The 22,434-nt window shown below is 36.0% G+C and overlaps 3 protein-coding genes across 5 annotated transcripts in view; 1 reads left to right on the top strand and 2 right to left on the bottom strand.

Annotated features, from left to right (window-relative positions):
- LOC107657772 (cAMP-responsive element modulator-like) overlaps positions 1-2,492 on the bottom strand; it is a 6,588-nt gene extending 4,096 nt beyond the window's left edge. The window contains exon 1 of the mRNA XM_016446005.1: positions 2,413-2,492. Coding sequence (XP_016301491.1) covers positions 2,413-2,488 — 76 coding nt within the window. The 5' untranslated portion in view covers positions 2,489-2,492. The remainder of the gene's footprint in view (positions 1-2,412) is intronic.
- A 4,010-nt stretch (positions 2,493-6,502) lies between these two features.
- On the bottom strand, positions 6,503-10,690 carry fam168b (family with sequence similarity 168 member B). Of its 3 annotated transcripts, none has more exons than XM_016446004.1 (7): positions 10,530-10,690; positions 9,359-9,447; positions 9,128-9,211; positions 8,229-8,323; positions 7,962-8,142; positions 7,762-7,881; positions 6,503-7,425 (listed from the first exon to the last, which is right to left on the bottom strand). In XM_016446004.1, the coding sequence occupies exons 2-6, from the start codon at positions 9,426-9,428 to the stop codon at positions 7,772-7,774; spliced, it is 540 nt and encodes a 179-aa protein (XP_016301490.1). In that variant the 5' UTR covers positions 9,429-9,447; positions 10,530-10,690; the 3' UTR covers positions 6,503-7,425; positions 7,762-7,771. The 3 variants fall into 3 exon arrangements, with proteins under 3 accessions (XP_016301490.1, XP_016301487.1, XP_016301489.1); XM_016446001.1 differs by having other exon boundaries at positions 8,229-8,371; positions 10,530-10,689; XM_016446003.1 differs by having other exon boundaries at positions 7,962-8,139; positions 8,229-8,371; positions 10,530-10,689.
- Positions 10,691-11,937: 1,247 nt separating this feature from the next.
- On the top strand, positions 11,938-21,721 carry LOC107657768 (ATP-binding cassette sub-family D member 3-like). The gene is made up of 23 exons (XM_016445995.1): positions 11,938-12,131; positions 12,617-12,650; positions 12,855-12,956; positions 13,773-13,861; positions 14,340-14,409; positions 14,685-14,782; positions 15,802-15,925; positions 16,015-16,071; positions 16,154-16,296; positions 16,380-16,449; positions 16,899-16,968; positions 17,057-17,154; positions 17,248-17,339; positions 17,443-17,534; positions 17,628-17,694; positions 17,790-17,853; positions 19,112-19,189; positions 19,298-19,363; positions 19,471-19,560; positions 19,804-19,923; positions 21,179-21,283; positions 21,382-21,438; positions 21,524-21,721. The coding sequence occupies exons 1-23, from the start codon at positions 12,022-12,024 to the stop codon at positions 21,599-21,601; spliced, it is 1,974 nt and encodes a 657-aa protein (XP_016301481.1). The 5' UTR covers positions 11,938-12,021; the 3' UTR covers positions 21,602-21,721.
- Positions 21,722-22,434: the final 713 nt, after the last annotated feature.

The following is a 22,434-nucleotide window of genomic DNA, read 5'->3' as shown; positions in this document are numbered from 1 at the left end:
CTTCAGTGTCACATGATTATTCAGAAATCATTCTAATATGCTGATTTGCTGCTCAAGAAACATTTATTATTATTATTTTGAAAACAGTTTGCTGTGCACTATTTTATTAATTTATTTATTTAGTATTAATTTCAGAAATATTAAAACACTTCTATTCAAAAGTTTAGGGGAAAGAAAGAAAAAGAAAGAAAGAAAGAAAAAAAGAGAGTTAACATTATACTACAACAAGAACAACTAATTATTTTTCAGAACATTTACTGAAAGCATTTCTCCTATTTCCGATAACATGCACTACAAAATTCCAGATTGTCGAGAATTAGTGAAAACCCTGGCAGTTTCCAATAAACATGTCATGAGGCAAAGATGAATGACTTAATGCCTTTGACATCTACCTATTACTGAAACTAGTATTTATCTTATAATATTTTCTTTTTCTATATTGAAGGTCCAGTTTTGAGATTAATTTCCAGGCCCAGGTGTTTTGGACTGAGCCCCAATATGAACATCATATACAAGTAATTTGATGTGTATTGCTTTCTGAAACATACTAACACTGCTGGCAAACAAAATTTTTGGAAAATTATACTCTGTAATGAGTTGGGCAGTGTGTTAAAATCCACCACATAACACAATTACATTCAGAAATATTAAAACACTTCTATTCAAAAGTTTAGGGGAAAGAAAGAAAAAGAAAGAAAGAAAGAAAAAAAGAGAGTTAACATTATACTACAACAAGAACAACTAATTATTTTTCAGAACATTTACTGAAAGCATTTCTCCTATTTCCCATAACATGCACTACAAAATTTCAGATTGTCGAGAATTAGTGAAAACCCTGGCAGTTTCCAATAAACATGTCATGAGGCAAAGATGAATGACTTAATGCCTTTGACATCTACCTATTACTGAAACTAGTATTTATCTTATAATATTTTCTTTTTCTATATTGAAGGTCCAGTTTTGAGATTAATTTCCAGGCCCAGGTGTTTTGGACTGAGCCCCAATATGAACATCATATACAAGTAATTTTATGTGTATTGCTTTCTGAAACATACTAACACTGCTGGCAAACAACATTTTTGGAAAATTATACTCTGTAATGAGTTGGCCAGTGTGTTAAAATCCACCACATAACACAATTACACACTTCACAAGCAAAGTAGTGGTGACATTTAGATGTCATTGTGGTTGAGAGTCAGAAAACATAAAATCAGAGAGGTTAATCTAAAATGACATTGATGTTTGTCTCAAATTTAAAATAAGAATTTATTCAAATGCATATGCATAAACATAATATAAATAGAAATACAATTTTAACAGATTGAAAAAGATTATACTGACACAGAGTTCATTCTGAAGTCTGATGTCATGAGTCCATGAATATCACCGTGTTACTAAACAGGCCTAAAGATCAACTGACTCAAATGTCTGCAAGGACCAAAGGTGGTGAATTAATACCCACTGGAGATGAGCAAACACATTGTGTGACCTCTGAGTATGTCACAGTGGTAGATTATACACAGATCTACTAGTAGTGTGGTTGTAAACTGGATTGCTCACCAATAAGAGCTCCAACATACAGTATTTGTGCAGGGTGAAACGCTCTTATGAAAACAAAGTGATTAAATTTCCTCTAGTAGCAACCCACTATGTGGTCACAGTTAAAAAACTGTTTCACATAGTAACACATTTTTGATCTCTCTTCATTGAAACAAGTTAAATCATTTCAAAAAGCTCATGAACAATGGCGAAAAAAATGCACAGCAACATTTCTTTACATGTGTCTGATCCTCTTTGTCTCCGTGGAGACTGCAGAGTATTAAAAGAGATGATTAATCTGGTAGTCTTGCTCTCGCAAAAGGAGCTGCCTGTAATCACAGCATGACTCTGAACTGACGTCAATGTACATCTTATTTGTCGTTCAGCATTTACATTTCCCTGCTGGTGTCCAATTCCAGGAAACAACATGACGTCAGCTGCTCTGTGAGTGGGCAGCGCATTCACGCGTTTCAGAGAGAGAGAGAGAGCAACAGAGGTGCTGAAAGAAACGAGTGAGAGCTACAGAGGAACTCAACAGGAAGCAAAAATGTGAACATTTCATTCTTTCAGCCTGTTGCATGCTACAGAGATGATTCATCACAAGAATATAATGAGAGCACAGATTTGATACAAATCGTATATCGTTTTTTCAGTACAATCGCTACCAAAACTTCAAAGTTTTGTTTGAGCATTTGAAATGTTGTTTGTCCGTTCATGTTCTCTGAACACAGTCAGTTGAAATTTAAAACGACCCAATCAATTTCAAAAACAGCCAAACTAAACTGAGATATTTAAAATGCAATTTTTAAAGCAAGTTCCCAATGTTAAACATGTTGAAAACCACATAAGAGCCACAGAAAACAGCGGACATACCTGATTCTGTCTCATCTCCAGTCACAGCCATGTATAGTGAGCTGAAAGCTTGTCTTTCTCTCTCTGCTGTCAGCATGCAATGCTGCCCAAACCACAAGCTAAGTGTGCAGTCACTGTCAGTGCCATTGACATCACTATGACATCATTAGCCTCCTGATGTCAGCAACGCAGCGGCTAGCGGAGCCAGCCCTTCCTCTCCCCACCCCCCTCTGCCGTCATTCACACATCAGGCAGAGAGCCAGACCAAAGCAGGCTACAGAAGGCAGTTTTTTATGTTTAAAAGCTGCCTAAAGGACTGTCCTTAGATTTTCTTTTCAATTATGATTTCAACAAAAAGAAGACTATGCATAATGTCATGTGATATTGTTTTTGGAGTCTTAAAATTTATAAACAAATGAAATGAGCTTCCAGGTAGGCTGTGCATTGCATGAAACCTGTCAGGAATATATACGGATCCCTTTTAACTCTAAAAAAAAAAAGAAATTACACTATACCATTCAAAATGTATAATTTTTTTTTAATACCAATTAATATTTTCATCAAAGAATCCTGAAAAAAAATGTATCATACTTTCCACAAAAATATTAAGTGGCACAACTGTTTCCAACATTAATAATAAGAAGAAATGTTTCTTGAGCAGCAAATCAGCATATTAGAATGATTTCTGAAGGATCATGTGAAACTGAAGACTAATGATGCTGAAAAATGAGCTTTGCATCACAGAAATAAATTACATTTTAGAATATATTCATATAGAAAACAGATTTTTTATTTAAATTATTAATAATTTAAATGTAATTATTAATATTACATTATTATAGTTTTTACTGTATTTTACATTAAGTAAATGCAGCCTTGGTGTGCATAAACGTCTTTCTGAAACATTCAAAATTTTATTGACTCTAAATGTTTGAACGGAAGTGTGTGTTTTTTTTTAATTGGCATTTCATGCATTTTGCATTTTGCACATTTTCTTCACCAGAATTCCTTTACTGCAATGAACAAAAATCTCATTACTATGTAATTATCATGAAAACAATGTCAAATGCAAACTAAAATAACCCTAATGGTTCTAATGTCTTATTTTGGGGCAAAAAGTGGCCAAGACATGTTCTAATGAGAATCCCCCATGTGTTTATTTTTTCGTCTACGAGTTTAATGTTTATTTAACATGTGGATTTTAAAATTTACTTTTATATGGTATTATTTCAAATGAGAGTATAATCCAAATTAATGACTCAAATGGTGATGTCATTACCTTGGCCCTTATCTTCAGATACAATGTAAGTGCCATTGCTGGAGTGGACAGCATACTGCATTATGGGAGACCCAGGCCAGGAAGTGAAAGTATCATATCTCTGCTGGCAGGGGATAAACTGGACACCGCCACTCTGGTTGACAGAGACTTTAGAGTAATAAAACAAAAGTCATATGAGGAGAAGCCTGTGCACATCATACTTATGATTTGTCAGAGACAATAATGTTTATAAAGTTTGGTTTCACCTACAGTGGCCTCAAAAATAATTTCACAAAAAGTTGTTTGCTAAGCTTTAAATGACAAAACAGTAGATATATTGTTCAAAATTACACAAAAAGTATTTGAACACCTTATTGTAAAACGCCAGTGAAACTCAAGGCAAAATTGGTTAAAAAATCACAGATAACCAGCTGATTAAAAAGTCAAAAAAGGCTCAGAAAAGTAATGTTAGTTTAGTATCATTTATGTGGGGATGCTATTTGGTTTGATATATTATTTTAGGATGCAATGGCATTTAGACATTTTTAAGAATGACTTGAGCATGCACAAGCATCTAAATAGTTTTTGAGGCCACAGTACATGTGAAATATGTATTTGAAACATCTTACTGAAAGGTCCTGCATTGTTATTGTTGAAAATATTTCTTGCGGATGTCTCAACAGCCAACTTCTGTTTTGCATCTTCATCGTTTGGAGAGTCACCAAGATGTGTACTGGTTGAAGAGTCAGGTAGAACCCCTTTTGTGTTCTCCTCTTTGCCAATTATTAATGGTGCCTGAGGAAAAATCAAAAGACAGGTTTTGATTATTATGAGAATAGCTCACCAAAAAAAGAAGTTTTGCTGAAAATGTATTTACCCTCAGGTCATCCAAGATGTAGATGAGTTTGAAATTTAGCATCACTTGCTCAGCAATGGATCCTCTGCACTGAATGGGTGCTGTCAAAATGAGAGTCCAAACAGCTGATAAAAACATCACAATAATCCACAAGAAATCCACACGACTCCAGTCCACCAATTAACATCCTTTTAAGTGAAAAGCTGTGCGTTTGTAAGAAACAAATCCACTGACTTGAGTTGTGTTGTAGATTATTGTGATGTTTTTATCAGCTGTTTGGTCTCTCATTCTGACGGCACCCATTCACTGCAGAGGATCCATTGGTGAGCAAGTGATGTCAAGCTAAATTTCTCCAGTTCTTTTGAATAAACTTATCTATACACCTTGGATGGCCAGGGGGTGAGTAGGCCTACATTTCCTTCAATATATCCCTGATTTCTAAGCCCACCGGATACATAGGGTTAGCCTACATATACAAGGAAGACCTTTTGATGATCTTGTGATGAATTCCTACAGTAATCAGTGAGGTTTAGATCACACACACACACACACACACACACACGATTTTAGAAGCACACAAGGTCATTCCTATTCTTTTTTCCACCTGCCACCTACATGCGCAACCAGATCACACACGTCTGAACCCACACTGTCTTTACTCAGTCACCCTGAGGCACCACATTATTGTACAAATCACTGAAGCTGTTCAGAGGAGACTGTGCACTACTATAAATTATCAACTGAGTTTTAATGGGAACCCCTGTGACCAGAGGAAGTATGTTTTTGACCCATTTCATCTCATAAATATTAGCAGTAAAGACAGCCAGTAGCTAGTAAACTTTACCTGTTCATATTCTGCAGACTGAGTGATTGGTTGACTTGCATCACCTGCATCCATACTGCTTTACACTAAAGAGATTAAAAATAATAATAAAATCCCTGTCATACACTCTTTTTAATAATAATTATAATATGTATATTGTATCTTATTATGCATATAATGTATTATTATTATTATCTTTTGTAAAAACAAGCCGCGAGATTCAAAGCAAATTGTGTGTGGGAATATTGTTTTTCATTCATATTATTAGCTCTCTCACAACAACAAATACGAAATGTGATCTAAATGCTTTAAAAGAACTCAAGGGACAGCAAAGTTAACGCATTCATTTAATGTGGGCACTAATATTGTCGTTTTAACCAATTTCTTACCTTGTTTTTTTAGGAGAGAGGTGTTTAAAATGTAATTTGACCGAGTACAGTCGTCGAGTACACGATGAGGCGAGCGGTTAACGTTAGATTTGTAACGGTCACTTTACTAATGAGCGCGAGCGAGCACGCGGTATGAAAACTATATCACCTGTAGGCCTACTACGATTTTGGGAATTTAAACGGTTATTTTAACTGTTATTATATCTGATGTCTTCATAAACAACATCTATGGTTAGGTCAAAGAAATTATTCGGCATTTGGCGACATCCAGTGATTGAAGTTGGAATAGAACTTATGTGGCTGTCACTGTAATTATGAAAATTAAATCAGACAGGTAATCAATAATGTAATTACATATATTTAAGCCTATATAATTTTTAAATCAGTAAAAAAAAAAAAGTAATTGTGGCATAGATTTTTGTCATTTCTTGCACTTACAGCAATTATCTCAAGTTCCATGACCTCTCCATTTATGATTACTAGATTATTTTTGTCCTTAACCAGTGTATATTAAAAATGAAACCAGAAAACTCCTATTTATTATTGTATTTATTTTTTGGTCTTTCTTGAAAATACAAAACAAAAACACATTAAACATTACAAAACATTCTTTAACCGAAGTGACATAGGCAATGTATAAAGTAAAAAGACGATAGAATTCAGTCAGTTACGGTGTAATTTTGAGGTAACAAGCGATGTTTGGGTCAATAATAACTAAACTCAAATTCACCTCCTCAAATGTAACCAGTAGTGTTATCAAATCAACTCAACTGAGTTTTCTTTTCTTTTTTTACCACATCAACAATTTACTATTTAAAATTTCGCAGCTCGCTGCGATTTCAATGTTAATCTTTCGGTCAGACTTTTAAAAGTTAAGAAAACCAAACCAGAGGTACACAAATGAGTTAGCATGCTCTCAGCACCAATACAGCTCAATCAACCAATTTAGGTACACACACAGGCAATTAGTGCAACAATTAACCGCAGCGAGAGCATGAAGAGTGATAAAAACTTATCAACTAAAAACAGGCATATGAAGCGGAGGCACTAACCCTAAGGGCCCGTCTTCCCATCAGGGCACGGCAGCAACAAACACACCGTCACCCAGAGAAGATGAACCATGCCTGGAGCTACAAATACCCAAATTAAAACCAGGAAAAATAACAAAAATGTCGCTTTTTAAATGCTAACGTTATTAATATTTTGTATGAAATAACAATTAAGACATTGCATTTAATATACAGTTGTTTTTCCCCATCCCTTTGGATTTTTGCTTGAGATAACTGCTGATGATTTTGCATCTGTCATAGCTGGTAGAATGAGCTAGCGCTGTTTTTTTGTTTTGTTTCTTTTTTCCTCTTTTAAATATATACATGCATTCAATAGGTATTCCAATAAAACTAATTCCAACTCCCTTCCGGTTTCACCAATTAAAGAGTTAGCTAAAAACTGCAAGACAGTCCACACAACACAATTCAGCATGAGGAGCTTGTCTGGTCTTCGGCCGTGAGATATGTTGTAGAATGAGTGAAGGATGGGAAGTAGTAATGGAGCTGGACTGGGAAGATACTCTTTCCTTTCGTCTGCCAACTGGAGTCGGATTCACATTATGTTTGGAAGGAAGAGCAACTGGCTGATAACACTTGTAGTGGCAGCTCCAATTGCAAAAATACTGGACAGTGAGAATGCAAATCTACCATCTTTTGACCTGAAGACAACAAAAAGACAATTATTTCACACAGGGACCAACAAAATCAGACTATTTTGTGAGTATAAAGACAGTAAAGATGCGGTCACATAGTGTAGTGATGCATGAAGTCACTTTCAAACCAAGCATCTTTCTGATGATCAATGGAGCATATTTGCTTGACCAACAGAACCTGATGTGAAATCAGCATGGGGAAATCTTTCATTGATTGCGTATATTCTTATTAAAATGACTGGATTTTGCCCAAGAAAATAAGCCAAAATTTCACGGAAAAAAAATTTCTACTGTCAAAAGCGTAGCGATGCATAAAGACAATTTTAAACCATTTGCACTTACAGTGTCGCGTTCACCACTGCGTGGGCACGTAACTGTAGGTGGGAGTGGCAGGCGGGCGGTACGTGGGCATTGAAAGGTGGGGCGCGACTGGGGTCGGAGAGTGAGTAGTTAATAATGTCCCTGAGGAGAAAAAAAAAATGCATTATTACTATTTCCTATTTATTGTATAAATTTCAGTGGATTATTTGGATGAGACTCACCAGCTGACATCGCCATGGTGGTGCCTCCTACCATGCCCATGGTGACTCCGTTAGGGCGGGGCGGGGGAAGGGGAGGAGCATACATGGCCGCTGGCATGCCATTGGGCTGGACCACCGTTGTATGATGAATGACATGCGGCGGTGCTGCGTAAAGGGGCTGTGTGTAGTAAGTGCCTTGCTGCTATGGAAAAAAACATCCAATATTTTAACAAAATGCAGGTGTGACATTATTTACGCTTCATAACCTCCAGTTTTATGTTGCTTTACCTGTGCATAGGGGTTCTGTTGGGGGTAGGGACTTCTCACGGGGTAGACTGCAGCAGGGTAGGGGTTGGGTGAAGAGGAATAGGGGGGTACAGCACCTGTTGTTGGGGAGCAGGACATTTTAAAAGGGGTCCCGGGAGCATAACCTGTAGAGATGACATTATATTTGAAGAAAATTAAGCAATAATCTAATTTGCTAGCAACAGCAATGCTTCTAAAAAGTGAGCATCACATCAAAATTGACCTTGTGGAAAAAAATGGCTGGATAAACCCTATATTTTTCATGAACATCTAGTTTTATCTGGAAATATGTAAGACTCCAAAGGCAAAATAGGTAGTTAATGTCATGTCAAGTTGGCTTTATAGGAATATAAATCCAAAAATGAAAATCCTGTCATCATTTACTCACCTTCATGTCACTCAAAACCTGTATGACATACTTTCTTCTGTGGAACACAAAGAAAGATATTTTGAAGAATGTTGGTAATCAAACTGACTTCCAGAGTATGGACTAAAAATACAATAGAAGTAAATAGGAACTGAAAATGTTTGGTTACCAACATTCTTCAAAATATCTTCTATTATGTTCTGCAGAAGAAAACAAATGTCATACAGTTTTGGTACGACTTGAGGGCAAGTAAATGATGTCAGAATTGTCATTTTTGGGTGGACTATGCCTTTAAGACATACTGATGAGTTCAGGCACAAAAATGTTGAAGAAAAATAAACAATGTGAGCTGTAATCCAAGAACTGCACTTTCTAGCTTCTTAAAACATGTTAAAAATAAAAAACCTCAGGATATATTTTTTGGCTGAGTGAAGATCCATGTAACAAAATCTCTGTTTTGGCTTCTTGGAAACTGAAAAACACAGGAAAAAGAGAGAGTTTGGGCTTCCTTTACCTGTGGGAAAGGCTGGATTAGTGCCAGGGTACATGCCAGGGGAGTATGCTGGAGCTGCCGCTGCATAACCCACAGGAAATCCCGCTGTGCAGGAGGAAAAAAAACAAAAAAAAACAGCAATTAACAATAACAGCAAAGACATTGTGCTGGAACCTAATTGCGTATGGTGTGAAAACTCCAGACACTTCCTATCGATTGCATGCAAGTGAGTCGGAGCTCGTCTCTGGTTACCTGGGTATCCTATTCCTTTAGGGTTGGCATAAGGAACCCCTGATGACGCAGGGCTATAAACAGGGTTCATGATGTTTATCTTTTAGCACCTTTGAAGAATAGGAAGAAGAAGACATTACATTCAACTAAACAATGACCTATTACTAGACAGTTGTATTGTGCATTGCTTCTCTTTGGAAAAATACAGGTATATATTATGTACATTCATTTATAATAGATTCTTAAACACAGCAAGTTTCTACTTGGTGCAAAAACAAACTAGCTATAAAATATGGACGCTTTTTTAAATAATTGACTTTTTGATTGATAATAATGTGTGTTTTTTTTATCAAAGTAGCCAAAGGATAAATTAATGGTTATTGCAGTATATAATAATTACTATTGCACATTTTAAATAATCAGTACCAGTATCGGTCAGGATAAATTAAAAATGGGGAAAAAATGCTATGCAGTTTTATCAGTCATGTGTAACAGGTACTTTGTAATGAGTCCCACTATGATCTCAAGTCACCCTCTTACAACACCTGTCAGTCAAAACTGATGTGCGGGAACACAAAGCCGCTAACTGCACTGCATGAGTGCAGCGACATGCAAAACGGCAAACCTTGTGTTACTCAATGATTTATCAAGAAAAATGTCGAATTTACCAATAAGAATCCTTTAAGGCGCATGCTGATGCAACGTGTTTCTGCTCGTACTGGTTGTTGAGTGCATCCGACTTATGAGATTTAAAACATGCAGTTTATGCATTAAAATATAATTCAACGCAATTGAGAAAAACAATCAGATGTAAAGCAAATGCGCATAAACGCATTGCATTCAATGGATCGGGCTCCTCTGAAACACAAGTATGGCTTTCAATTAGCCTAAGGTCCCGATTGTAAACTGACTCTACCGGTCGGCCAATTAATATTTTACATGCATGGATAAAACATCGTGCTTTGATGCTCAAACACATCATAATAATAAACGTGACATTGTGCACGCAGGAAGCAGCGCAGCGGCTCGGTGTTACAGGCCAACAGCAGAATCTCGCATCCCACTTTATCCCAATTCACTACACGTCCCACTCCTCCATCCATCCCTCTGTTTTTCCCCAGACAAAATCCCCCTCAGATGGGCAGCTAAAGCAATGTATCTCAACCGGACAGTAGTGACTGTGGGTACGTACGGTCGCTGGGGTTTTTGTAGCGGGAGAATAATCCAGTATTTCGCTCGTATCTGATGATGTTGTCCGTCTCGAGCTCTCGCGTCGGCTGCAAATTGTGCAAAACGCTACGCACAGCGAACCCTGGCAGCACCGTGCGTCACTTCCGCCTTTGCAGGAAGCAGAAGGACATATTCAAATCGGGCGGTAGTGAGCGTGCACCCGTCAATGTTGCCGAGGACTTTTGATTAAAATGTGTATTTTTTGACGTTTGGATTTGATCTGACTTGTTGTTATTGATAAATAAAATTACATGCAATTAAATCAGCCACATTCTATGTTTTAAAAGTGTCTTATGTGTTGTGGATCGAATTTACTTCAGTTTTACCTTGTTTACCTATGTATGAATATGTAAGATATTATAAATAATATTGGAGAGGTTTTGTACCACGCTGTACGGTTAATTTTTGTCTTTATACAGCAAATTGTTCTTAAAACAAATTTTCCTTAAAAACAACTTCAAATCAACTGTCATTTTAAAAGCTCGTTTAAAACTTATTTGATTTTGATCCAATTCCAAGAGAAAACTTTGTAACTCACGGTAAATAGGCAGACAATAAAACAAGACGATGTCAAAATAAAGTTTTAATTTTTTACATTTTATATATAAAGTAAACAAATATATAAAAAATACCTTGCAAGAACAACAACTGAACTTTTATTGTGTTTTATTATGTCCATATGTTTGGATTTTTGTTGTATTTTATTTTTTGAAAACGTTATCTTGTAAAAGTGTGATGATAAAAACGAGGTCAATTTTAATCTTATAATTGTATTAGTTAAATTTGACACACTAATGTAAATTTTCCAACAAAATACCAATTTTCTCTGTAGCTTTCAAAGAAAAATAAAGCTTTATGTGTTATTCAGTTTAGTACTAACAGGAAAGGTAAAGACCGTTAGTTTATGCTCGCTTTTCATTCATTCATTCATTCATTCATTCATTCATTCAATCACATTTATAATTGTACATTTTACTTATTATACATATTTATGTATGTGTATACACACACACATATAGCATTATATATAGCATTGCTGTATAGTTGTATTTTTTAAATGTTTTTAAAGTATTAAAAAAATGTCACCTCCATTCGTAGTATTTCAAACTCTAGGGGGAAATATAGGGAAAGTTGTAAAAGGGACAATATGTTTGTAAGGCAGTCTCATAAAGTGCATTGGAATCTTTCATTTATGAATAATAAAAGTGTTAATTGTTTTACTTCAACATGGTTGATATGACAGGCTTTTCCTCCCGTGTATTTGTGTGGTTGTTTCCTAAAGGGTTAATAAACAGAGCAGGTCCTTGGTGATGGTGTGATGATGAGGTCATGAGGTCATGAGTACGGAAGCCGGTAGAGGGACGGAATCCTCTCTCTCTCTCTCTCTCTCTCTCTCTCTCTCTCTCTCCCGGGTTTGAGTGCGCCGCTGTTCTCCGGCCGTCTCAGTAGGAAACATGGCGGCCGTCAGTAAGTACTTGACAGCGAAGAACTCCGCTGTAGCTGGCGGCATCCTACTCGTTTTATACTTCCTAAAGCAGAGACGAAGATCCGCTGGACTGAACAGGTATGTGAAAACACATATAAAGTACCTAATGCATGAGTCCAGTGTCAGAGTGACCCCGGTTCAACTACAGCAAAATGAGTCCGGCCATGTGTCAAAACCTAATGAGCGTGTACAGTCTAGTGTACAGAAGGTAGGTTTTGAGACACATCCTTTATAATGAGATACAGTCCTTGAAACCCACATGAGGCTTACTGAACATTATTATGCTTGTTGCAGTCTCACTATCCAACAATGGACTCTTTCATAAAAGGACAGTGTTTGTTGGATAAATGTTGCCACAGTATGCATTCAAAAATTCTATACGCAAGAATGATAGTCAAGAATGATTCATATTTGCACCTTGAACTCTCTAGATTTAAGATTCAGCATCAAGCATACCTATGACAGAAAAATGGCAATTTTTATGTAATGCTTCATATTGAATGTTATTGGATGTACTGTAGTAATTATTATTATTAATAGATTTATTTCATCATCCTCAACAGGAAGAAGGGTTCTTCAAATGATCTGAAGAGTGAGGTAAGAGAAATGTATTTATTGATCTCTGCATGAACTGATAAAAACTGTATACGCACAGAATGCAGTGTAAGTTGCTTTAATGTAATGTCAGATGAATAATGTAATATATAAGTTGCAATCTTGACTATTTAGTTAAAGATCTGGCTGTGACTATATTCCATGAGTTTCCTTTGACTTTCAACACTTCTTGTGTTTTAAAACCAGCAGAAAGATGGCAAGAAAGAGAGAGCTGCTGTGGACAAGCTCTTTTTTATCCGGATCTCACGGATCGTCAGGATTATGGTGCCGAGATTCTTCTGCAAAGAGGTGAGAATTGGCTTCATGAAGGTTCTTGCTGAAACAGCAAGTTGGGGTGAGGCATGAATTGAAGGTTTCCCTTTTTTTCAATAGCCAATCACCTTTACTTTATGTCATAGTCAAGAACATGATTTTGTACTTGGTGTTGCTATTTAGAGCACATTTTCTTGTGCATTTTTTTCTGAGCTGAAACATTATGCATTTTATACACTACCATTCAAATTTCTGGGGTCACTACATTTTTTTTTATAAAGAAATTATTTGAATTCAGCAATGCATTAAATTGATCAAAAGTTACAGTAAGACTTTTACATTGTTGCAAAAAAAAAGCACTATTCTTTTTAACTTTCTATTTATCAAAGAAATTTCCACAAAAATATTAAGCAGCACAACTGTTTTCAACATTCGATAATAATATTTGTTTAGCAGCAAGTCAGCATATTGGTATGATTTCCGTGACAGTTTCATGTGACTGAAGACTCGAGTAATGATGCTGAAAATTCAGTTTTGCCATCAGAGAATTAAATTAAATTAAATCAAATTAAATCAAATTAAAACATATTCAAAATGAAAACAGCTGTTTTAAATAGTAATATTTCACAATATAAATGTTCAAACTACGTTTTTGATCAAATAATTGCAGCCTTTGTGAGCATTAGAAACCTCGTTCTAAAACATAAAAACTTATCAACTCCAAACTTATAGGATAACGTGCATGTGTATCTGCTAAATAAAAGCAAAGCATTTCAGCTCATTATGGTTTTTCACATTATCTATTTATTTATTTGTATTTTTTTATTATTTGTATTTTTTTGTATGTCACAGACATGGTACCTGCTCCTGATTGCATTAATGCTTGTGACTCGGACCTATTGCGACGTCTGGATGATTCAGAACGGCACTATGATTGAAAGGTACCGTATTGATCTAGATCTCAAACTATTACACTTTGCAAAGACGCCAAGCACCCAGTTAAATATTGATTTAATGTGATTTGATTGTATGATTGTTTTGACATTTTAACAGTGGAATCATTAGCAGAGATATCAAACTATTCAAGAGGCACTTTTATTCCTACCTGACTGTCATTCCTGGGGTAATTTACTGTATCTTCATGTGCTGTGAAAACTAATGTATTGTTACAGATGTGTCATGTGATTTACATCACTGAACCAGTCCATTGTGGTTCCTCACATGCTCACCTCTCAGATCTCCTCTGCTCTGCAGTTTAAATGCACATTTGTGTTTTGTTAATGTGTGCTTCCTTAAAAATCATTTGCATTCATTTTGTTCATGCACATGAAGGACAGGCCAGCGGGATGAGTGTTTATTCGCTTTTGTATTAACTCTGACCGTGTTTGCATGTGTTTGTGTGCATGTTGTGGTTTGCAGTGCGATCATTGGTCGGTCCACTGAAGGTTTCAAGAAGTACTTATTCAACTTTATCACGGCCATGCCAGTTGTAAGTCTCTGCTTTTATCAAAGTTGGTAGTTAATGTTAATAGTCAGAGGAGTTCTGAGAATGTTAACTGTCGAAACTGTGAAATTAAAACTGCTTCCAAATAACCACCTTAAGCAAACAACCAAACTAATATATGCTTCCTGTTTACATAGAAACATCTCTGAGGCTAGAATGCGTTTGTTTAAAATCAGTAAGAGAGCAGCATGCAAGAATTGTTTGAAGTTTTTGCTATGGAAACATCCAGATTTGTAAATGGCTGCATCTCAATCTTTTAGATCGCCCTGGTGAACAACTTCCTGAAGTTGGGCCTGAATGAACTGAAGCTGTGCTTTCGCGTGAGACTTACCAAACATCTCTACGATGAGTACCTTAAGTAAGGCCCATCACTGCCATGACATTATTCCAACTGAAATGTGACCCTGGATCACAAAACCAGGGTTTTTGAACCCAATTTTTTGAAATTGAGATTTATACATCATCTGAAAGCTGAATAAATAAGCTTTCCATTGATGTATGGTTTGTTAGGATAGGACTAGATACTTGTATTATTAATATTTGGCCAAGATACAACTATTTGAATATCTGGAATCTGAGGGTGCAAAAAAATCAAAACACTGAGAAAATCGCCTTTAAAGTTGTCCAAATTAAGTTCTTAGCACTGCATATTACTAATCAAAAATTACGTTTTTATATATTTACGGCAGGAAATTTACAAAATATCTTCATGAAACATGATCTTTACTTAATATCCTAATGATTTTTGGCATAAAAGAAAAATCAATAATGTTGCTACAAATATACCCCAACGACTTAAGACTGGTTTTGTGGTCCAGGGTCACAAATATTCTTCACGAAAACTCAGTAAAATGCATTACTATTATATTTGCTCATACTGGATTAGCTGGTTGTTATAATGTGCTTAAATACAAATTATTAAAATGGATGCATTGACATTAAAATTCTGATTAATGGCTGATATTAAAATTCAAAATAATTTTGTGTAAAAAAAGTATTATTTTAATTTATTATTTTAAATTTAGGCATCACTCACTATTTAGAACTGCAAGTATGTAAGACTTTAATTTTAAGATCTGCTGAAGATTACATTTACATTTTTAGCCTTAAAAAATAATAGCTGAGCACTATGTACAAAGGTAATTTTAATGAAAATATGTATAAAAATATTTTTTAGTTAATTTTTGTATTAAAATGTAAAAAAAAAAAAAACTACAATCGGCCGATAACCGATATGGTATGAACCAGATTGTTCAACAGAGGTGACATTTGTTTTCTTTCTGAGTGAGAAAAAAAGTGCATTTGTTGTGAAATGTGATTCTTTCTGAAGAAAATGCAAAAGTCTAGTTACTAATCTCACTATCTTTGGGTTCACAGGGGATATACATTCTACAAAATGGGAAACCTGGATAACCGCATTGCTAATGCAGATCAGCTGCTGACACAGGATGTGGAAAGGTTCTGTAACAGTGTGGTGGATCTTTACTCCAACCTCAGCAAGGTACGACACCCCTTTGTCCAAATACCCAATTTACTTTTTTAGTATATTTCCCGGCATTTGCTAAGTTCTTCTTGCTTTTCCCCCTCCAGCCCCTGTTGGATATCGTTTTATACATTTTCAAATTGACAACAGCAATCGGTGCTCAGGTGAGAGTGCAAGACAGTGTGAAAATCTACTGTAGATCAATGCCATTGGACATTTTGAGGATCTTTTGGACTCTTTGAACAGGGTCCTGCATCTATGATGGCCTACCTGCTGATCTCCGGCCTCTTCCTGACCCGTCTACGTAGACCTATCGGTAAGATGACAGTGACCGAACAGAAGTACGAAGGAGAATACCGATACGTCAACTCTCGTCTCATCACAAACAGGTGACTTGTCTTACTTGTATGCGTTTTTGTACTATAATTTTGTTTTTCTCAAATTTTGATGCATGTCATAATTTCCTTCCCAGTGAAGAGATCGCCTTCTACAATGGAAATGTAAGGGAAAAACAGACAATTCATTCAACCTTCAGGAAACTGGTGAGTATATGATTGTACAAATCTGTGAGTGTTTATTATCAAAAGGGTTGCATCAGTATTTACTGATAAATTACCGATAAGCCAATAATTATTTTTCTGATAAATGGCCGATATTTAAATGTATACTATTTTACCTAAATAAGATAAAAATAAAACTGAACTAATATGATTAATTTTAAATTGCAAGTGAATTTAGGCATTACAACGTTATAATGTACATTATGACAAATTAATGTTTATTTTGATTACATTTAACAGTGGTATTCAGTTATTAGTGTGTCTTTTTAATTAATTTTGTGTCAAATGTAATCTAAAAACGTAATAAAAGTATTAAAGGTAATAAAAATACATATGCATATACAATTAAATATCCAACACTCTAATATTGGCCAGTAATCTGTAACCTATGTAATATAGGTTTGCATCTTGATATCTGAGTTTGTTTGCAGGTCGATCATCTGCACAATTTCATCATCTTCCGTTTCTCCATGGGAATGGTGGATAGCATTATTGCCAAGTGTAAGAGGACGTTTCATTATCTTCCCTAAATAAAAAATACATGATCATGGGCAGTAAAAGATGGCTAAATTGTTCTGTCTTGTTCCAGATTTCGCTACCGTTGTTGGGTATTTAGTCGTCAGTCGTCCTTTCCTTGATTTATCTCATCCTCGACATCTGACCAGCTCACATGCTGAACTGCTGGAGGTAAAACTTCACTCCTGATATCACGATTATTCCTAGTTAGTGGCCCTCAATTGTTTTTACAATGTATTTCAATCTTGACATGTCCTTCTGAAGGACTACTACCAGAGCGGCCGTATGCTGCTGCGTATGTCACAGGCGTTGGGCAGAATCGTCCTTGCAGGCAGAGAAATGACGCGACTGTCAGGGTAAAAGTTCACACATCCTCATCACCTTGCACCATGGTTACTTGCCATTTAATTAAAACTTGGTACATTTGATGCTATAAAATGAGTTTGTTTTTCCCTTCAGCTTCACCGCTCGCATCACTGAGCTCATGAAGGTCCTGAAAGAGCTGAATTCTGGGAAATACGAACGCACCATGGTGTCTCAGTCAGAGAAGGGTGAGCTTCAGACACTCTTGAAGTCCAAAACAAACTTCAAAGAGCTATGTAATTGGTTTTAATAGATTTTTTTTCATGTTTTTTTATGAACAGATGCTTCCGAAAAGCTCACACTGATACCTGGAAGTGGAAGAATCATCAATGTAGACAATATCATCAAGTAAGAGCAGCTTCCTTCAGTCCTTTATCTCAGATTGAGTGCTTCACTGTTAGGAGAAGCAACTATGCTAAGTTTAATATGTAATTTCTCATCAGGTTTGATCACACGCCCCTGGCTACACCTAATGGAGACATTCTGATCAGAGATCTGTGTTTTGAGGTGTGTTTATTATATATACACTGACAATAAATGGAATAGAAATTCTTAATGTCTCACAATTTTGACCCTTATGTCTTGCACCTTTTATATCTGCATATCAGAGGTTTTCTGAAATACTTTTTGCAGTTGCTTGCAACTTGCAATTTTTTTTTGCTCATTTTAAATCTCACAACTGTTTCTCAGAATTGCGACTTAGATTAACACAGTTGTGCCTTTTATTTTTCCCTATTGTAACTTTGTTTCTCACCGTGTGATTTCATTTCTCACATATACATATTTTTCTGATAAGTGCGACTTTGTTTCTTTATTTATTCTTTGTTTCATTTGTAATTTGTTTTTCATTATTGCAAATTTGTTTCTCAGTGATTTTTGTTTAATATCTCACATTTGCGACTTCTTTCACAATATGATTTTATATCCCACATTTTCAACTTTTTCAAAATTGCAGCTTTATATCCTGCAATTGTGACCTTGTTTTTCATTATTGCAACTTTATTTCTCATATTGTGATTTTTTACATTTATTTATTTATTTTTCTCATTTGCATCTTTTTCTCATAATTGCATCTCTGTATCTAAAATTTGCAACTAATATTTGTTTCTCACAATTGTGGACTTGCTTCTCGCATTTGCAACTTTCTTCACAATTGCGACTGTATATTATGGACGCCCATTTCCGCCACTGAATAAAAAAAAAAAAAAAAGGTAATTGCAAATTTTTATCTCACAGTTCTGACTTTTCTCAATTGCATGTTATAAAGTCAGAATTGCTTTATTAGAAAAGAAGTCCAAATTGCGAAGAAAAAAGTAAATCGCAAGATATTAACCTGCAATTGTAAGAAATTAGTGTTTTTTTTCCCCTCATAATTGGAAAAAATTGCATTTGCGAGTTTATTTCTCACAATTCTGATAAAAGTAGTCAGAATTACAAGAAAAAAGTCAGTTGCGAGGTATATCTCGCTATTCTGAATTTATTTCTCGCAATTGCGAGTATATATCCCATAGTTCTGACTTTATAATTCGCAATTGCGAGTTTATATCTCACAATTCAGAATTGTGAGATGTAAACTCTGGCTATACTATGGCTTCCATAGTATATTTAATGATTATGACTTTATATATTGCAATTGCGACTTTGTTGTGACCTTTTTCACAATAACCTTGTTTACTTTTTAGTCAGGGATGGAAACAGGCTTCCATTTCTGTTAGAATAATGTTAATGTGTGCGTGCTCATCTTATTGTGTATTGCTCTTCAAAGGTGAAATCCGGAACCAATGTTTTGGTGTGTGGTCCCAACGGGTGCGGAAAGAGTTCACTTTTCCGTGTTCTTGGAGAGGTGAGCACATCTGTGATACTCAGACTGAAATTATGCCCTCGTTCCTAGTTCTCGTTGAAAATTCTTCCATTTTATCTGCTAAATGTTGGGTCTTCGGTCTCTCTCTAGTTGTGGCCACTGTTTGGTGGGAGTTTGACGAAACCAGAGAGGGGGAAACTCTTCTACGTCCCTCAGGTGAAACTTTAACCTGATTTTTACAGCACAAAACCCACTTTACCCATGGCAGAACATCTGAATGGTCCACAACAGCTGAATAACTTGCCTTTTTTGTCTGTTTTCAGAGGCCTTACATGACCCTCGGCACACTGAGAGATCAGGTGATCTACCCAGACACCCATGAGGACCAAATGAAGAAAGGCATCTCTGACCAGGTACTATAAACTAGTTTTTTTTTTTTTTGTCTGTTTTCAGAGGCCTTACATGACCCTCGGCACACTGAGAGATCAGGTGATCTACCCAGACACCCATGAGGACCAAATGAAGAAAGGCATCTCTGACCAGGTACTATAAACTAGTTTTTTTTAAATCTGAAAACCCTTTAACATGTGCAGATCCACCTATATTTATTTCATAATAATCCATTTTCATTCCATCCACCTGTTTTTTTGTGGCAGGTGCTGAAGGAATACCTGGATAATGTCCAGTTAGGACACATTTTGGAGAGAGAGGGGTCGTGGGACATGGTTCAGGACTGGATGGATGTGCTCAGTGGAGGAGAGAAGCAGAGAATGGCGGTAAACACATTTTTAACAACCGCAAAGAAAGTCCCATACACGTACAGTAATGCAAAATGACTTACAGTAACTGCAGGAGCAGTTCTCATGGGACAAGCAGAAGTCAGTGGCACTGATAAGGGCTATGTTGTTGTCTCGTTAACATCCAGTTTTTGAACCACTTCACCACAATTTGTGTTAAAACCCAGATCTTTTACTATGTCATTGCACTTCCGCATTTAGACTGAGTCACATCATGTTGGAATCATCAGAATTACCGTAGTTATAAGAAAACAAATTAGAGATTTCCCATCCATGGGCTCAGAAAATTTCTATTTAATTTGTCATTTGTTTTCAATAGTTTTGTGGTTTTTACATGACATTACAGCAGTCAAGTGGGAGAGGCCAGAGTTTTTCTAACATGTATAAAGAGTTCTTTGGATCTACAATAATTCCAGTAATGCTGAAATGATGTTAACTCTTCCTAACCTGATAAAAAAAAACAGATATTGTTTCATAAAACCATGATATCAACCCCGCAGTGAGTGACGCTGCATTTTATAAGGTCACTTGGTTTCCAATGCGTAGCCCCGGCCTCACTGAAATCTGATTGGTCCAAAATATTGGCCCTCATATACACTACCATTCAATAGTTTATGGTCAGTAAGATTTTTTTAATGTTCAAAGTCTCTTCTACTCACAACGGCTGCATTTATTTGATCAAAGCAGTAAAAAAACAGTAATATTGTAAAATAGAACTATTTAAAATCACAATTGTTCTATTTTAATAGATTTTAAAATGTAGGAATTATATTCCAATGTTGCAAAGCTGAATGTTCAGCATCATTACTCCAGTCTTCAGTGTCGCATGATCCTTCAGAAATCATTCTAATATGCTGATTTGCTGCTCAAGAAACATTTATCATTATTATTTTATTAAAAAGGTTTTGGTTCATAATATCAGGATTCTTTGTTACCAAAAAAGTTCAAAAGAAAAGCATTTATTTGAAACGGAAATCATTTGCAACAGTATACTGTCACTATTAAGTATTCTTGCTGAATGAATAATAAATATAATACAATTCTAAAACTGAATCTTGAACTGTAGTGCATATTAAACATCGAACACAGACCAATTCAGATATTATAGGACAAATCCCTCAAATCCCATGTGGATTTCCACTAAACTCTGCAGCATTTTATTGTCAATATTATGCAAATTACATTTGTATGCTTATAAATGAGAATTCATAGATGTTTTTTTTTTTTTTCATAGATGGCCAGGCTCTTCTACCACAAGCCCCAGTTTGCCATCCTGGATGAGTGCACCAGTGCCGTGAGCGTAGATGTGGAGGATTACATCTACAGTCACTGCAGAAAGGTGCGCATTTCTCTATCCTAAAGAGACTTTCTCATCATATTTCAGTGTATTTTGCTGAAATTTCTCTTCATGTGTGGTTTATTCTTCTTGTTCCTCAGGTTGGCATCACCCTGTTCACAGTCTCTCACAGAAAGTCCTTGTGGAAGCATCATGAGGTGAGATCAGCGCTGCTTTCCCATCATCAATTTTTACCAACATTAACCATATACTTAATCACAAAATGTCCTTTCTTCTTTCCAGTACTACCTCCATATGGACGGCAGAGGAAACTATGAATTCAAACTCATCACCCCTGAAACTGTGGAGTTCGGCTCTTAGAGGAAAAACAACAGCACTATACTATCAGCGGCCCTAGTGAGGGTCCGTAACTGTTCACTTCTTAAAGGGACAGTTCACCCAAAAATTACAATTCTGTCACAATTTACTCTTTCTTCTGTTGAAACCAAAATAAGGTAGCTGTTGACGGTAGCCATTGACTTCTTCCATGGTATTTTGGAAACTGTTTGGTTACCAACATTCTTTAAAATGATCTTCTTTTGTGTTTAGAATAACTTGAGGGTGAGTAAATGAGTAACATTTTTGGGTGAACTGTCCCTTTAAGGAGTCACCTGCCAACCTAATCTAGAAGTATGTTTTTAATGCTCATAACCTTTTTGGGATGAAATTGTGTTTAGAGATTTATTAACACTACTTTTGTCCTCAGTGATTGTATATAATTTTGTAATTTAAGCAGTCCAATTTATAGGACATCCGTTAAGTACGCGTGAGAGCGTATACCAAGGAAATACGTCTTGTGTCTGTGCACTAATTTGTTTAATAAATGAAATTTGTCTGTATAGGCTCACACAAATCAGTGCCACCGGGCGTTAGATACACGATAATGATCTAATATTGCCGTTTTCCTCATCAGCTAAGTCTTTCTTTAAGCTACTAAGTGGCCTTTCGTGCTCACTGCTGCATGGTTGGGTGGTCTGTATGTGTGCAAGTTGTTTTTATGGTGCACTTTACCTGGTGTGGTAATTTGGAAAACCAGGAAGCCTTGTACAACCGTTAGGTGTCTGTAATCGATGAGAAGTTGCCTATGCACTTGTTTACTCCAGCACTGTTGGCATTTCTTGATGTGGAAAGAATCAGGAACGGTTGTTGTGTGT

Source organism: Sinocyclocheilus anshuiensis, unplaced genomic scaffold, assembly GCF_001515605.1.
Source record: "Sinocyclocheilus anshuiensis isolate Anshui unplaced genomic scaffold, SAMN03320099.WGS_v1.1 scaffold119, whole genome shotgun sequence".
NCBI classification, from domain to species: Eukaryota; Metazoa; Chordata; class Actinopteri; order Cypriniformes; family Cyprinidae; genus Sinocyclocheilus; species Sinocyclocheilus anshuiensis.
Note: the sequence above shows the minus strand (reverse complement) of the source record. Positions and strands in the feature narration are given on the sequence as shown.

Bases quoted from the DNA above. Each gene is read 5' to 3' on its own strand.
- fam168b (XM_016446001.1), bottom strand. From the start codon at position 9,428: ATGAACCCTGTTTATAGCCCTGCGTCATCAGGGGTTCCTTATGCCAAC. The intron at 9,212-9,358 runs GTAACCAGAGAC...CCTCCTGCACAG, and splicing joins TAAAGGAATAGGATACCCAG to CGGGATTTCCTGTGGGTTAT. The intron at 8,372-9,127 runs GTAAAGGAAGCC...TCATCTCTACAG, and splicing joins TAATCCAGCCTTTCCCACAG to GTTATGCTCCCGGGACCCCT.
- LOC107657768 (XM_016445995.1), top strand. From the start codon at position 12,022: ATGGCGGCCGTCAGTAAGTACTTGACAGCGAAGAACTCCGCTGTAGCT. The intron at 12,132-12,616 runs GTATGTGAAAAC...CATCCTCAACAG, and splicing joins AGATCCGCTGGACTGAACAG to GAAGAAGGGTTCTTCAAATG. The intron at 14,783-15,801 runs GTAAGGCCCATC...TTGGGTTCACAG, and splicing joins CTCTACGATGAGTACCTTAA to GGGATATACATTCTACAAAA.